The sequence below is a fragment of the Gobius niger genome (assembly GCF_951799975.1).
Source record: "Gobius niger genome assembly, chromosome: 18".
NCBI lineage: Eukaryota > Metazoa > Chordata > Actinopteri > Gobiiformes > Gobiidae > Gobius > Gobius niger.
The window spans coordinates 20,347,870-20,360,945 of NC_136869.1; the positions used below are offsets into that span (position 1 = coordinate 20,347,870).

Here is a 13,076-nt window from a genome sequence, read left to right on the forward strand (position 1 = left end):
AGGATTATGCCTGAATTCTGTCAATCAGGCAGTTCTTAGCAGTGATTGTTACAAAAGACTACGTGTCCAGTGCTCAGAGAGAGAAAGATGCAGCACATGTACAAAATACATGTAGTACTGAAAAATGCAGCATTGAGTTCCATTAATCTGACTAATATTTTGTTTAAGGGATATCAGATTAAAATTTCTCTCATATACTGACATTTTCGTTGAACATTTGCAAAGTATATGATTGAAAGAGGTGGGGATAGAAATACAGCTTAGTGGAAGCGTAACAGAGGATGGAGAGGTCAAAATGAAATATTAGACCCTAGTGTGGATAAAATAGTACTGGATTTTTTTTTTAAATTATAATTTAATGCAGTAGAAAAGTAACAGGCCATTTCCATAAAGCGCCTTTTGACTTTGGTTGTTCTGACAGCATCAACAAATCATCTACAGACACTTATAGATGAACTCTTGACCACAGTGAGACTTCAACCCACTTGAACCCTACTTTAAAGCCATGCTGTGAAATATAGTCAAAGAAAGTACACAAATTGTTTGTCGGAGTTTACCCTAATGTCTTTTTTAATGTATTATTCACCCTTGTAATTAATAAATGCTTTTACTTTATTGTATTTTCTGGCTTCAACTAAAATTAACTTGTCCCTAAAGAAAACTTCACATCTCTTTCCACCTTTGCCCTCCAGCTAAACACTGGCCTCTAAATGTCCTTACTTGAGTTCTGGCCGTAACCAGGGGTGCCTCCGTTTACGTGAGGCTGTTGTAGTATCAGCTGCTGCTGCTGCTGCTGCTGCTGCTGCATCTGTTGCTGCTGCTGCTGTAAGGAGAACTGCGATGTGACCGAGGGCGCCCGGCGGTAGGTGCCCGTGGCCGACACCATGGAGACGGAGGAGGTGGAGTTGGGGTTGTGCCGCGAGATCTGCCGCGACATGGTTCCAAACTGGGACACGGGAGCAGGTCCCAGCCCCGGCCCGGGAGCCACTGTGGCAGATGCCCACAAAGAAGAGGAGAGGGGTAGAGCAAAGGGGAAAGAAATAAAGATGAGGTTAGCAAGCCCGAGAAGAACCCAAATCATCATTGTTAAAGTGATTATCTTCCCAGTGCAACACACGGGGCGTCGTGGATTTGAAGCAGTGTCGAACTCGAAACCTCCAAAACAGGCTGGCATTTTTTATAGTATATAATTACATTTATATAATATCATCCACCTCTAATGGGCACTCAAAGCAGGAAGATTAGTCACCTTTCATCCATTTACTCTTTCTTAAGGCATGGGTTTCTCAAACAGAAAAAAAATTAAAAATCACTGACTCCTCAATGCACTTCCCTCCCGATCAATGTGACAGCATGATGAAAACACGTATTTGAAAGCACAAGTAAAAAACTGTAGAAGACTGTAGAATACCAAAGGACTAAGTGAAGCTTGATCATGCTAGCAATTTGGCTGGGTTTTTGGAGCCAGCTCCTATTTTTGGAATATGGTGAAAACAAAATGAAAATTAGTCAAGACAAGCATGTGGAGGTGAGACTGACAAGCCAGTGTTCATTTATGACTTAAAGAGGGGCAAAAGCGTTTTAATGGAAAGTCTGTTACAGCAAGAAACGTCTAATAGTGATGTCATGTCCATGTTTTTCACAGTTGGGTAATATGTTCACTGTGTTTAAAGTTTTTGTACAGGTATCATTATCTGATCATTATCATTGTTGAGAAAATGTTCGAAAATGTTGAGTGCATTTTAGCCTGCAAGCCACACATAATCACATCTTCATCTAGTGAATGTATGATCAACTATATTGGTCTTTACATAAAATACTAAAAGCATATAAATGGTAAAACGTAGGCTTTGGTGAGGCATGAGTTTGATAAGCGGGAGACTCATCAAGGCGATAATGACGGCTAATTAATAACACTGATTGCACCCCGAGAAGTCGTCTGATGAAACCTGGGAGAAGAAAAACTGGGGAAATTATTCAGGAGAAAGTGAATCAACTGCAGTCGTGAGTTCATGACCGACGGAACATCCTTATCTTCGCAAAGAGTAAACAAGAACTTCTGTGAACTTGTGTTTTTCAAGTTCTAATGACAATGACAAAGAGCGGCATTTCCTGACACAATCTCCGCATCTTTGAAGACGCCTATCGCTCACATTTGGCGAAACAACAGAAGGGCACGCTGAAAAAAACAAAACAAATGATATGGATCTCAATGTGTGCAGATAAAATGTTTGGTGGTTACTGCAATCACATACGAACAAACACATGATGGTTGTTATATTTGGTACAAACAAATTAAACAACAAGCCTCAAGCAGCCAGCAGTGCTCGTGTATGATTAAGAACTCAATTACCCAGAAATCATTGTCATTGCATTGGTTGTGTAAGAAGCAGATGATGCAAGCAGACAACTTATCTGATCATCTTTCCATACATTACAATGTTCTGTCGACCTACCAAAAAAGAAGTCTCAAAATGGAAAAAAAAATTAAATATGGTTTCAGGTTATTTAGTTTTTTACCATGTATTATATAGAAAGCCGATTCTAAAATTCTGATCTTATGAGACTTCTTCTGGCACATTGACACATAGAGAACCACCATCACCACATGTTATTGAAGAATGCTGTAAAAAAAAAAAAATCATTTTAAATTCTATTACTTAAAATCTGTGCATGTAAGACCAAAGTTATGTCCACACTGCAAGTTTGTGCGCTGTAGGACTAAAAAAGATGATGCGGTCATGATATAAATTAGTTTTTATAAATTGGAATGGTATTATATTAGCAATTAACAAGCTTGATACACATTTTACATTTAAAAATCGACTTTTTTGTACAGTAATTCATCTGGGCACTTGCAATGTGGACAGCCATAAGGGTCCCATCCTGTTCCCCATCTCCCCATTACACCAAAGATTACACCAAAGAGCCACCACCACCAGTTATTGCACCCAGGGTCCGACGGGCGTGTCCAGGGAGGGCGCAGACTCTCACCTAAGGGTGCTAGAGGAGGAGGAGGAGGTGGTGGTGGAGGGGGTGGTGGTGCCATTGGTGGAGCTGATCCAGGCAGGGGAGGAGGGGGAGGAGGAGCCCCTGGAGGAGCTGACATGGGGGGCACTGGAACAAGGATGGTTATTATGTTAAACGTTTAACTCATTTAAGGACACCAAATGGAGAGCAACATGTCTTTCATTCAACTATGTAGAAAATAGTGCTCCTATATGATCCGGTGACCCCCTAAAATTATCTCGTGACCGTTGGGGGGGGTTCAGTGGCCGGTATGTCAACCACTGAGCTAACCAACCGAGACTAAAGAAAGCTCACCAGGCGGCATCGTATACACCTGCTGCTTCTGGCATAGAAATAGTTTTGATACAGATACAGTTTTGGGAGACCCACTTGAATGCATCTAAGACGGGACTGGCTGTTTCCATGACAACGGGGGAGCACTGGACGGGTGCGGAGGTAAAACTATTGCCTTGAAACACCCAAAAAAAATCTCATCCAAAATTGAAGCTGTTATTTCAGATATTGAGCAATGCGCGGCTCGGAGCGTGGAGTCTCAGCATGTGGGTCTGCAGCGAAGCCGCGCAGAGCTGCAGGCCTAACGCAGCTTGGCCTATTTACACAGTAGGATAGAGAATCAGCTGTGCTTACAACACAATGGGCCTGCTTAATCCCTGTGTCTGGTAAACATAGGCTTTGTGGAACACGCTCGCCTTCTCTGCAAGAGGAGTTTACACATGCGTCTTGTCAAGTTATGGATTCACCGGGACTAAAGTCTTTACTGTGCGGGCTTGCGGAGTTTATATTTCAATTGCAAATGGTTAATTAAAATGGTAATGGGTATACATATGAGTCACTGCTGTACGTCTAAAATGGGATCATTTATACTTCCACTGTAACATTTTTTTACTTGGATACACTGGAAGTATATACAGTATAAAGACAGTTATAGACAAAAACAAAACTTCAACAAGGGAAACTATAGTTATCAAAAAATATGTATACTTTAGAATCCCTCCCACTGTGGCTGAGTGTCTCACCTGGGCCAGAGTTGGGGATGGATGGCGTCGGCACGGCGATGGGAATGCCGATCCCGCTGCTGCTGCCGCTGTTCTCTCGGCTGCTGCTGCCCCCACTGCTGCCACTGTGCAAAGGAGAGGACATGGGTTTGAACAAAGCACAATAACGCGGGGAAAGATAACTGCTACTGTACTGCCGTGTGGCCTACATACCAACAAGGCAAATACATCTGACGCCAGCACACTTTTATTAAAAATTGATCTCACTGTTGACTGGTAGGAGAGAAACGCAGAGGGGAGCATGGAATCATTACTTTATGAAGATCAGCATAAAGACATCAGCACCATTCGGAGATTACTTTAATATGAAGTTTTAAATATTGATCATACTATGGGAATACTATGTCATCATATCTTATTCCATGTGCTACTACTTCGGCATAACACTGCTGGGATTCTTATAGTCTTTAATTACAATGGGGCAGACAGAATTTAATTGTTAAAGCCACACTGCGGGACACTCTGCGAGGTTATATGCTGCCATGTCAACTGTACAAAGAAACTATTGTTCAACAAGGCACAGACAATGCTATTTTTGCTTATGGTTATCAAAACAAAGCATTTGGAGTTGTCACATTATGCTGCTCCAAACACCACAACACAAAACCCTATATACAGCAGGCAATTCCCATTATTGAGAATGATCATATCTGGTCAAAAGCATCCTCGTGGCCTTTAAATGTAGGCCAGTTGAATGCTACATGTATGTCAGCACATTCCCCCTCTGTTTGACCCCCAGGCTCTCGTAGATCAATGCTAACGGCTAAATCCCCCTTGCTAGCCTTGATCATGCCGCTAACCCTTCATTCACCTCTTCATCCTTTCCCTCTTTGATCCTGCGCACCCCTTGACCCACATAGTGCTTTCCCCACTGACTCCTAACCCCTTCCCCCTCCATTTGTTATCCCATTCCCCATCATGCCACTTTCGCCGATCCGTGTCACTCGGGCCCGGAGGCGGTTCGAACAGCAGGGGTCGGTTGCTCTTGGTGGCCAAGTGTCAGCGCGGATAAGGCCAACACAATATCATATCAGAGAGCACTTGGCGCAAACGTGGCACTGGTAACCCCCTTGATACTCATCTTCTGGGATGATCCTGGCTAATCCCTTGCTAACCTACTCGTTCCTTCGAGTCCCGTTAATCGCTTTCTCCAGCAAAATTGTTTGGGGATTTTTGAGAATATCAAAGGCCATTCAAATACAACATAAATAGGTTAATAGTATGTAACATGACATGACAACGCTAGCATTTGATCTATAGAAAGAGCTTGACATAAAAAGTAATGCAAAGTCCTTATTACATTAATTGGTATTGAAAAATGTGCAGCATCAACCAATTTTCATCTTTTCAAGTAATTCATGTACTTTTTATGAACATTTTCCTTTATACTATGTCCAAGAGTGACAGTAAATTAATCTTAACATAGATAAACTTCACTCCGAGCTCTTTTTTTACACTGGCAGCATCTAAGTGACAAAAGTGCCCCTTCTGCTGGTGCTGCCTGTATTGCTGCAGTATGGCTGTTTGATTATCCTGGCTCAGTCACTCGTGCTTATTCAGCTCGTCTGTCTCTGCCATCTCCAGCTCAGGTTTAAATTCAATACAGGAGTCTGCCTCGGCCTCCTAATGTCTAATCTCTGTTTATAAAGCAGAATTATAAGCTATGGCTGACGCAACATGAGCAAAGGTCATGTTCACACAAGTCAATTTCAATTTCGAGCTGACATTAAGTAGGTAAAGCAGATTTGAGAACCACGACATCGGTTTGTAAAAGCAGATGCCTTTCTTTTGGTATAGTTTTCCATTTAGTTTAAAATAATGTAATCTTAGGCTTCCAGCAACATGCTTTCACCACCAACCAGATATAATGTATGGTTAATGCAAAGCACTGTTTGGTAATTCTGTGGTAAAACAGGGCTAACATTCCCTTGATTTTGGTGGTTTCAGTTCTCGAAACTCATCACTGTTCTGCAGTGTTCTCTTTAGCTGGACTTCCTCTTGCGGTCCAAAGGTGAAAGACTCAGTCCAGAAGGAAAATGGCTCTTAGCTGCTATTTAGCTTTCTTGATAGTCAAGCCGATAATATAGGATTTACAATAATTTATTCATTTGTCTTGCTATAAAAACAGCGCTCGTCTCCTGGCATTACAATCAATATAAAGATTTCCAATCCATTTAAAGCAGTACTAAGTAACTCATGCCCCTAGAGGCCATAAGTGCCTCTGCAGGTGTCGTAGCATGTTGCGTTTTTTTATTCATTAATTGTCCGTGAGAGTAAATACTACGCTGACAGAAAAGACAAAGGGAGAGAGGGATATTGTACATCCAGTTACACAATGGAGATCATTTTTTTCACTCAAACTTGGCTGTAAATACTGTTTTAAGTGGTGCTAGCCCACAGTTAGCTTTGCCCGTTAGCCTGTTAGCTTCTTCTTTGTGATGCCATGGGTGCTCTGACCCGGTGCAGTCAAAATTGCAATTGTGGTTTTCTGGCCACAGACATCAGGGGGAGATGAAAAGACCCCCCAATCATCCCATTAACACTTGTATTACCCGCAGAGGGACTACGAAAAGGATTTATTAAGGTAAACAAATTACTTAGTATTGCTTTAAAGCAGTATAATGCCTGTATAATGCCGTATAATGCCTGATTTAAATTCAGAAATTGAGACTAATAATTAATCAAATGGATTCTTCTCCCTCTCCTCTGTGCTTCTTTTGTTCCTAACAAGTCATCAAAGTTAGATACATAACCTACATACCAATAAACATATCCAGGAAAGCAGCATGGGTAAACTCCGAGGTAATAATTTCTGATATATATATGGGTTTTGCAAATCAGCACTGGAGGCTTTTTAACTAATGAGGCGGGTGATATCATAATTCAACTTTGATGAACGCGCTGGAAATTCCTTGAGAGGCTTTCTGCAGACATTAATACGAGAAAGATTTGAAACAAAAAAAAACCTTGCAAGTCATGAAAAACAAAATCTTGGTGGTTGAGCGCAGGCAGAAGTGTGAAAGTGCTCCGAGCTGCTGAGACTAAGAAGGAGATTAGGCATACAACACGGCGAGGACTAATGGGTCTGAAGAGGCGCTTTCTTGCATTACGAGCGAGGGTTGAATTTCAAGGTGTAGCAGAATATTTCCCAACAGCGCTCATGCATTACTAAAAGGAAATCTGTGCAAAATGCGACAGGAAATATAAATATACACAGCTTTTTTTAGCCTGTCAATGTTTTTTTTTTTACAATATATAGTACAATTGCAATTATGTTGTTTGAAAAGTCTTCTCTAATAATCACAAGGCTAATGCAATAGGCCAAACCTCTGCCCAAACTTTGACATCGACAATAAATATCCTCTTGGGCTTTGCTTTCCTTTTAATACCCATTTAGTTTATTACAAAGACTACTATCCCATATGTCAGCTCTGATTCAAGCGGCCCGATCCAGCTCAAAATAAATTAGTACAATTAAAATGATTGCATTTTAGGCTAAGTGAACATTGTTGGTGAAAATATGCCTGGAGTAAAACAACTTTATGCCTATGTGGACCTTTGGGAGTGTCTTTTTTTATCCATGCACCGTGTTCTGATGGGTAAGTACCTGTGTGTGCGTTGCCTCTGGTTGAGCGATGCTGTGCGCCCCGGGCTGTTCTGCTGCCCGTGCTGCAGTCTGGCCGGGCTGGTCATGTAGTCATTGGGCACTGTGGGAGGTTTCACTGGTTCTAGGGTCTTGTATGGTGTGTTGCGTCTGTAAGGGACACGATACACGCACAAAATTAAGCCCCTCTGTAGCAAAAGTGTTCATGGCAGACATAAGAATGTCATCTCTAATAAAACATACAGGACAAACATTCAAATTCAGACAAACTGCCTGAAGGGCGCCTCACAAACTGCGTGAGTCAATCAGACATGCTCCTCTGCCTGTTCCCCCGGTCGCCCACGCAAGAACAGTTTTCTATAATCAGTGTTTGATAATGAGAGATTAGCACTACCCTCACGGTGACAGAAATGGAAGCCTTACCCGAGCGTGCCGCGCCCAGACATGGGAGGGCTCGGCGGCTTCTGCGTGGGCGGATTGGTCCTCGATAGTGTCCCGCCTCGGATCGACTGGTTGTTCCCATGTTGCTGTGGTTATGAGAAAATGAAGAAACAAATTACACACTCTTAGTAGAAGCAAAAACAGTTGTTACAGACTTCCCAGATTTGTCAACAGCACCCGTGTGGATAGACAGAGTTGTAAAGGTAATGCTGAGAGTGTCACGTGAGGCATGTTTGACTGCAGTTTGTGGTTTGCACATGGCTTAACTGTGACAAAACGTTACTCAACATCTGGATTTGTACCATTTCATCACAGGTGTTTAGTGAGCTGTGGACTCATCTGGGGAGCCTGTACAGAGCCTTTTATTACCTGTCAACATGGGCTGCACATGCATTTCTGTGATTTTGCTTTCAGTTGAGATGTGCACCAGAAGTGCAAAACTATTCACTTACATTATGAAAAATCAAGATGGATCAATATGAAGAGTTTTATTGTTGTCATATTGCCCAAGGATTAAGCGATAAAATAAATTATCAGTAACTGACCAGATCAAATTGTAATAGTTGTTGTGTCATAAGTGATAACAATAGCATATTTTTGTTTTTGCATTACCAGAAATGCGTGCAGCCTAGTTTGTCTACAGAGTAGGACAAATGGACAATAGTAAACATGTGTTATGAACATTCTTTACATGGGCTATGTTGGAAGGGACTACAGGAACTACAGTTAATGGAGGAAGAAGGACGACACATGAATGAGGGGTTTCTGTAGAAAAGGAGATCTATCAATAATATATATTCTAGCAAAATGGGTCATGTGACAAACGGACTTACCTTGGCTTTTAGCCACTTAGTGTGGGCGAAAAGAAAACACAAGAGAAGAGAGTCAGGGAGAGTGCATGTCACAAGGCCATGTCGGAACAGCACAAGTTAAAGGAAAAGTGGATTAAAAAAAAAGATATCAGGGCTATTAACTCTGAACAAACATCTGATAAGACGTGGCGAGGTCAGGGGGAAAAAGAGCAGTCAGTCTGGCTGTGGCAATCTTTTCCAAATGCACCACGCCCAGGCAGCACTGATCCTTCTGATGGCAAAGTGCTCAAGATTCCCAACCTCTCTATCCAGCTTGCACTTTCATTTGGTTGCCTCACTGGATTGTAAGTACAGTACAGCTAAAGCAGCATCAGAACGGGTCAGTATTTAAAATAAATAATCAGCTTTATGACATACAGAAACATTAATTCCAATGCTTAGACGTGTCTATATCCATCCTTAAATCAAGGTATTTATAACACTTTACAAACTATACAAAAAAACTAAGCGAAGTTTCCGCACCATACATTCTGATGCACAGAAGCCACACATGACCACTTAGCTACTACTGATAGTACATGGCTCTATGGTGGCACTTGTGTGGGCTGATGTCAAAGAGAAAATGAAAGCTCCGCCGCAGAGGCCTGATCTGGAGTTTGACAACTGCAGAGTCAAGTGGCTCATCTATAATGCAGCGTCCCAGAGGTGTCGAACAGAGCCTTGCTCTGGCTTCACCGGTATAGAGCAGAATGGTGCCACGGACCAGCGGGGAAGTGATCTCTTAAAACAAAGAGGGGTCACACTATAGGCCAAATTTCACTTTCTTTTAGACACATTCCATTTGTGAGGAGGGCTAGAGTTTTTATGCTACAGACTCTTTGACAACAACAGACCTTGGCCATTGCAGTATTTGTGATAAACAGAATGCTAAAAACATCTAAGAATGATAAACTCAGATTAAAAGACTGAATGAACCGTTTCATTCCAGTCTTGTACTGAATAATGTATGCAGTGATGTGCAGGCTTCCCTGTCAGTATTAACAGCTCCTGCCCCGTGTCAAATAGTAGCGTGAAGCTGTAAAAACACTGCATGAGGATGAGCTTGCAGCCTGCAGCGAGCTAATGGCTAACACCCGGCAATAGACATGATTTAAACTGCCATTAACGGATCGAATCTGGTCAGTAAGTAAACCGTTACCACAAGTCAGGCTGCACAGGAGACTGCACGGGCTGGATTATGAATTCATAAGCCGTACGGAGGGTAAACATCCGACTGGTGCTCAGAGCTGTGACGCGAGGATAGAAGAGAGTGGGAGATGGATGTAATGATCAATGCGTGGGATATTGAAGAACTAAAGCCAGTCAGGGTTAAAATATAGGTGGATAAATCTATAATAGAGTTAAAAGGAAGACCCTATTTTTATAAGGAAATGGAATATAGCTCCTATATATGTCGGCTAAGTTACAGTCAGGTCTGAGGAGAGGTGAGCCGCTCTTGAAAGACACTTATTTTTCTGCAATAAAATAAATGCTTCTACTTCGATTCATTGGCTGAAATGTTATGTTGTGGCTTTAAGTTATGGTCAGCATTTGAGTAAATTGTACTGCATTGAAGTTGAACCCAAAAAAAAGCATGATCTTTCATTTATGTTGCAAAATAACAGTCGAAACTTTTGAATGCCAGAGGTTTTTGGAGCATTGGTCTGCATCTTAAACTGTGGGAAATTTGGGAGTTTGCAGGAGTTTGGCAGTCGGATTCTCCCTAGCGAGTTTTGTCAATTCAAGAAATCAGATACAATAGTGTTTCCTGGTTCTGGTAGGGCTTTGTTCCATTTCAGTATCCGAGTAACATTTTGTGAAAGCATGCTCGGACTGCTGGGAAAACAACTTTACTGACTGCTTGAAGTGACATTAACAGTTGCTCCTTGGCACCATGGACTGTATAGAAACACCATTCAGAGCAGCACAATGGCTTTTACCCTTTACTTATCCAGTGTCCATCGCACTACTGGACCCTCATGGCTGCTCTCTAATGTGATTTGTGTGGCAGCCGCGATTGATTAGCTGATTGATGGACCGCGGGATGGACAGGGAACCAATCGGCCGCTGCCATCGGGAAATGATGTCATCGCCAGCTGCTGCCGGGACGACCCACGCTCACTTTCAACTTCAAAAATGCGTTGTATGGCGGGGGGTAGAGACGCTAACGCAATCGTATATAGTTCCTTGAAAAACCCGAGAAGCAGATAACGAGGGCAAGATGGGTCTGAGTGGCTTTAAAAACCTCCCGCGAATATGTGTCAGCCAAGAATAGAGTCTTTCTGTGTGATGTAATCGCTTTTCAGATCCATCTCTACTTTCTGCACCCCCGGCCCGTTTCAGCCAACCCACGCGGGACGCATTTCTGTGGGGTCAGAGTACTCCGCGCTGTGAAGATGAAAGCGCGGGAAGACTCGGCGAAGGGGAAAAAAATAAGTAGATAAAAACAAGGGATAGGAATACCTTTAGGCAACAATAGGTGTGGGGGAGGAGAGGAAATTGGAGCCAAGAAACGGTTGAATCAAATAGTATTGCTTTGACTGGCTGTTAAGGAGCTATTGTATCGAAAGGAGAAATGTAGTAATTTTGCGTGTTGGCATCAATTTGACAATGCAAAACAAGTTAATGTAATGTTTGCAAAAGCTGCACTCATTAGACACTGTGAACCACACCAAACCCCATGCATCTGTTAATGTAAACACATGAGGATTCAAAAAAAAAAACTGCAAAAACAACTCACCTTGACTCCGTGGCCCACATCGTCCAGCAGATTGTAGTCGATGGGTTTCCGGATGTACCTGACCGGCCGCTCCATGTTGGCGGGGGCTATGATCTTATGAGTTCTCGCCGTGTTCTTGTTGGTGGTCAGGATCCCGATCTCCCGCCGGGCCACTTTCTCTTTATGAATGTCCACCGTCTGGGGAGAAGGAAAGGGGAAAAAAAGAGAAACACATTGAGACGAATTGTTAATAAATGCGCAAGTTCATTGGGAGCCGTGGGATTTGGTGAACTTGTCACAGGCAGTTTTAATTAAATTGGGGACTTAATCTTTGCACTGAAGTGAGCACAAATTAATATGGATATGAAATTGCTGACCCTTACCCGGGCAGTAATGAGAGATTTGCCTAGATGGTAATGAATTTTTTAGCACAGGCTTCAAAGCAGCTGTACCTGATTTCTCTCATTCCCGAACGGCAATGAGGGAGATTTAATTCAAACTCGTTTCTACAATCCACTTTATGACAGCGACATTAAACTGACAATATTACAATGCTTGTTTTACTTTAGGTGGCACAATCTAGAACCAAAATATTGATTCATTATGGCGTGATAAAGTTGTAATATTTACTTTACCATAGATTGTGTAAATAAATACTGAAATAAATTCAACTTACAATCCAAAACAATGCTCATATTGTAAGTTCCATATGTTTTTATCCTCTTCTTCACACAGTGCTCGTAAGTGTGATGCATGTTGTGTTCCGCAGCTGCCCAGCACTCACATGAGGACGGAGTGAGTGAAAAGAGCCAACAGAGGATTCCTGTCATACCACACTGGTTTGGAGCTCGCCTGTCTTTGAACTTTGCACTGTATTCTGTAGTCTAGCGCTGTAGTGGAGCTGCAACATAATATCACATCAAGGGATGTGCAATAACTGCCAATCGTTGTGTACCTTTAAACATCGGACAAAACAGGACTAGATATGACCTATAATGGGTGTATTCAACAGCAAAACAGGAACTAAATGAAGGCTTAAAGCTGAGATACCCAATTTATTGAGTGAATTTCTTTGCATCAGTCCTTTGTTTTAAATGCAGCAGAGTGTGAAACAAATAGACCATGTCCACTGCCAGTTGTCACCAACTCTAACCCTGCGGGCGCCCTTTGGGGTTTCCTCAGCCGGCCCTGGGACTTGTTTCTAAAAATACACTTCACTTTCCTGCCGTCGGATTTCTTATATGCAGTGTGTTCTGGTCTTGTGACTCACCATTTGTTTAAAAGCAAAGTGTGACTTTAATAAATAAGTCTTAGACCAATGGACTGGTTCCCAACCTTGTTTCCTTGAAGCGCCCCCGTACGCGCTGTAGTCAGGC

The 13,076-nt window shown here is 42.3% G+C and overlaps 1 protein-coding gene across 5 annotated transcripts in view; it reads right to left on the reverse strand.

The window, feature by feature from the left end:
• abi1a (abl-interactor 1a) overlaps nucleotides 1-13,076 on the reverse strand; it is a 38,541-nt gene that overhangs the window by 3,551 nt on the left and 21,914 nt on the right. For 2 of the 5 annotated variants that reach the window (XM_079575945.1, XM_079575946.1), the window contains exons 3-8: nucleotides 11,722-11,898; nucleotides 8,964-8,978; nucleotides 8,113-8,216; nucleotides 7,693-7,839; nucleotides 4,047-4,150; nucleotides 721-987 (exon numbers count right to left, since the gene is read on the reverse strand). In XM_079575945.1, coding sequence (XP_079432071.1) covers nucleotides 721-987; nucleotides 4,047-4,150; nucleotides 7,693-7,839; nucleotides 8,113-8,216; nucleotides 8,964-8,978; nucleotides 11,722-11,898 — 814 coding nt within the window. Of the gene's footprint in view, nucleotides 1-720; nucleotides 988-2,994; nucleotides 3,118-4,028; nucleotides 4,151-7,692; nucleotides 7,840-8,112; nucleotides 8,217-8,963; nucleotides 8,979-11,721; nucleotides 11,899-13,076 lie in introns of all 5 variants that reach the window. The other 3 variants (XM_079575947.1, XM_079575948.1, XM_079575944.1) reach the window with 3 other exon arrangements.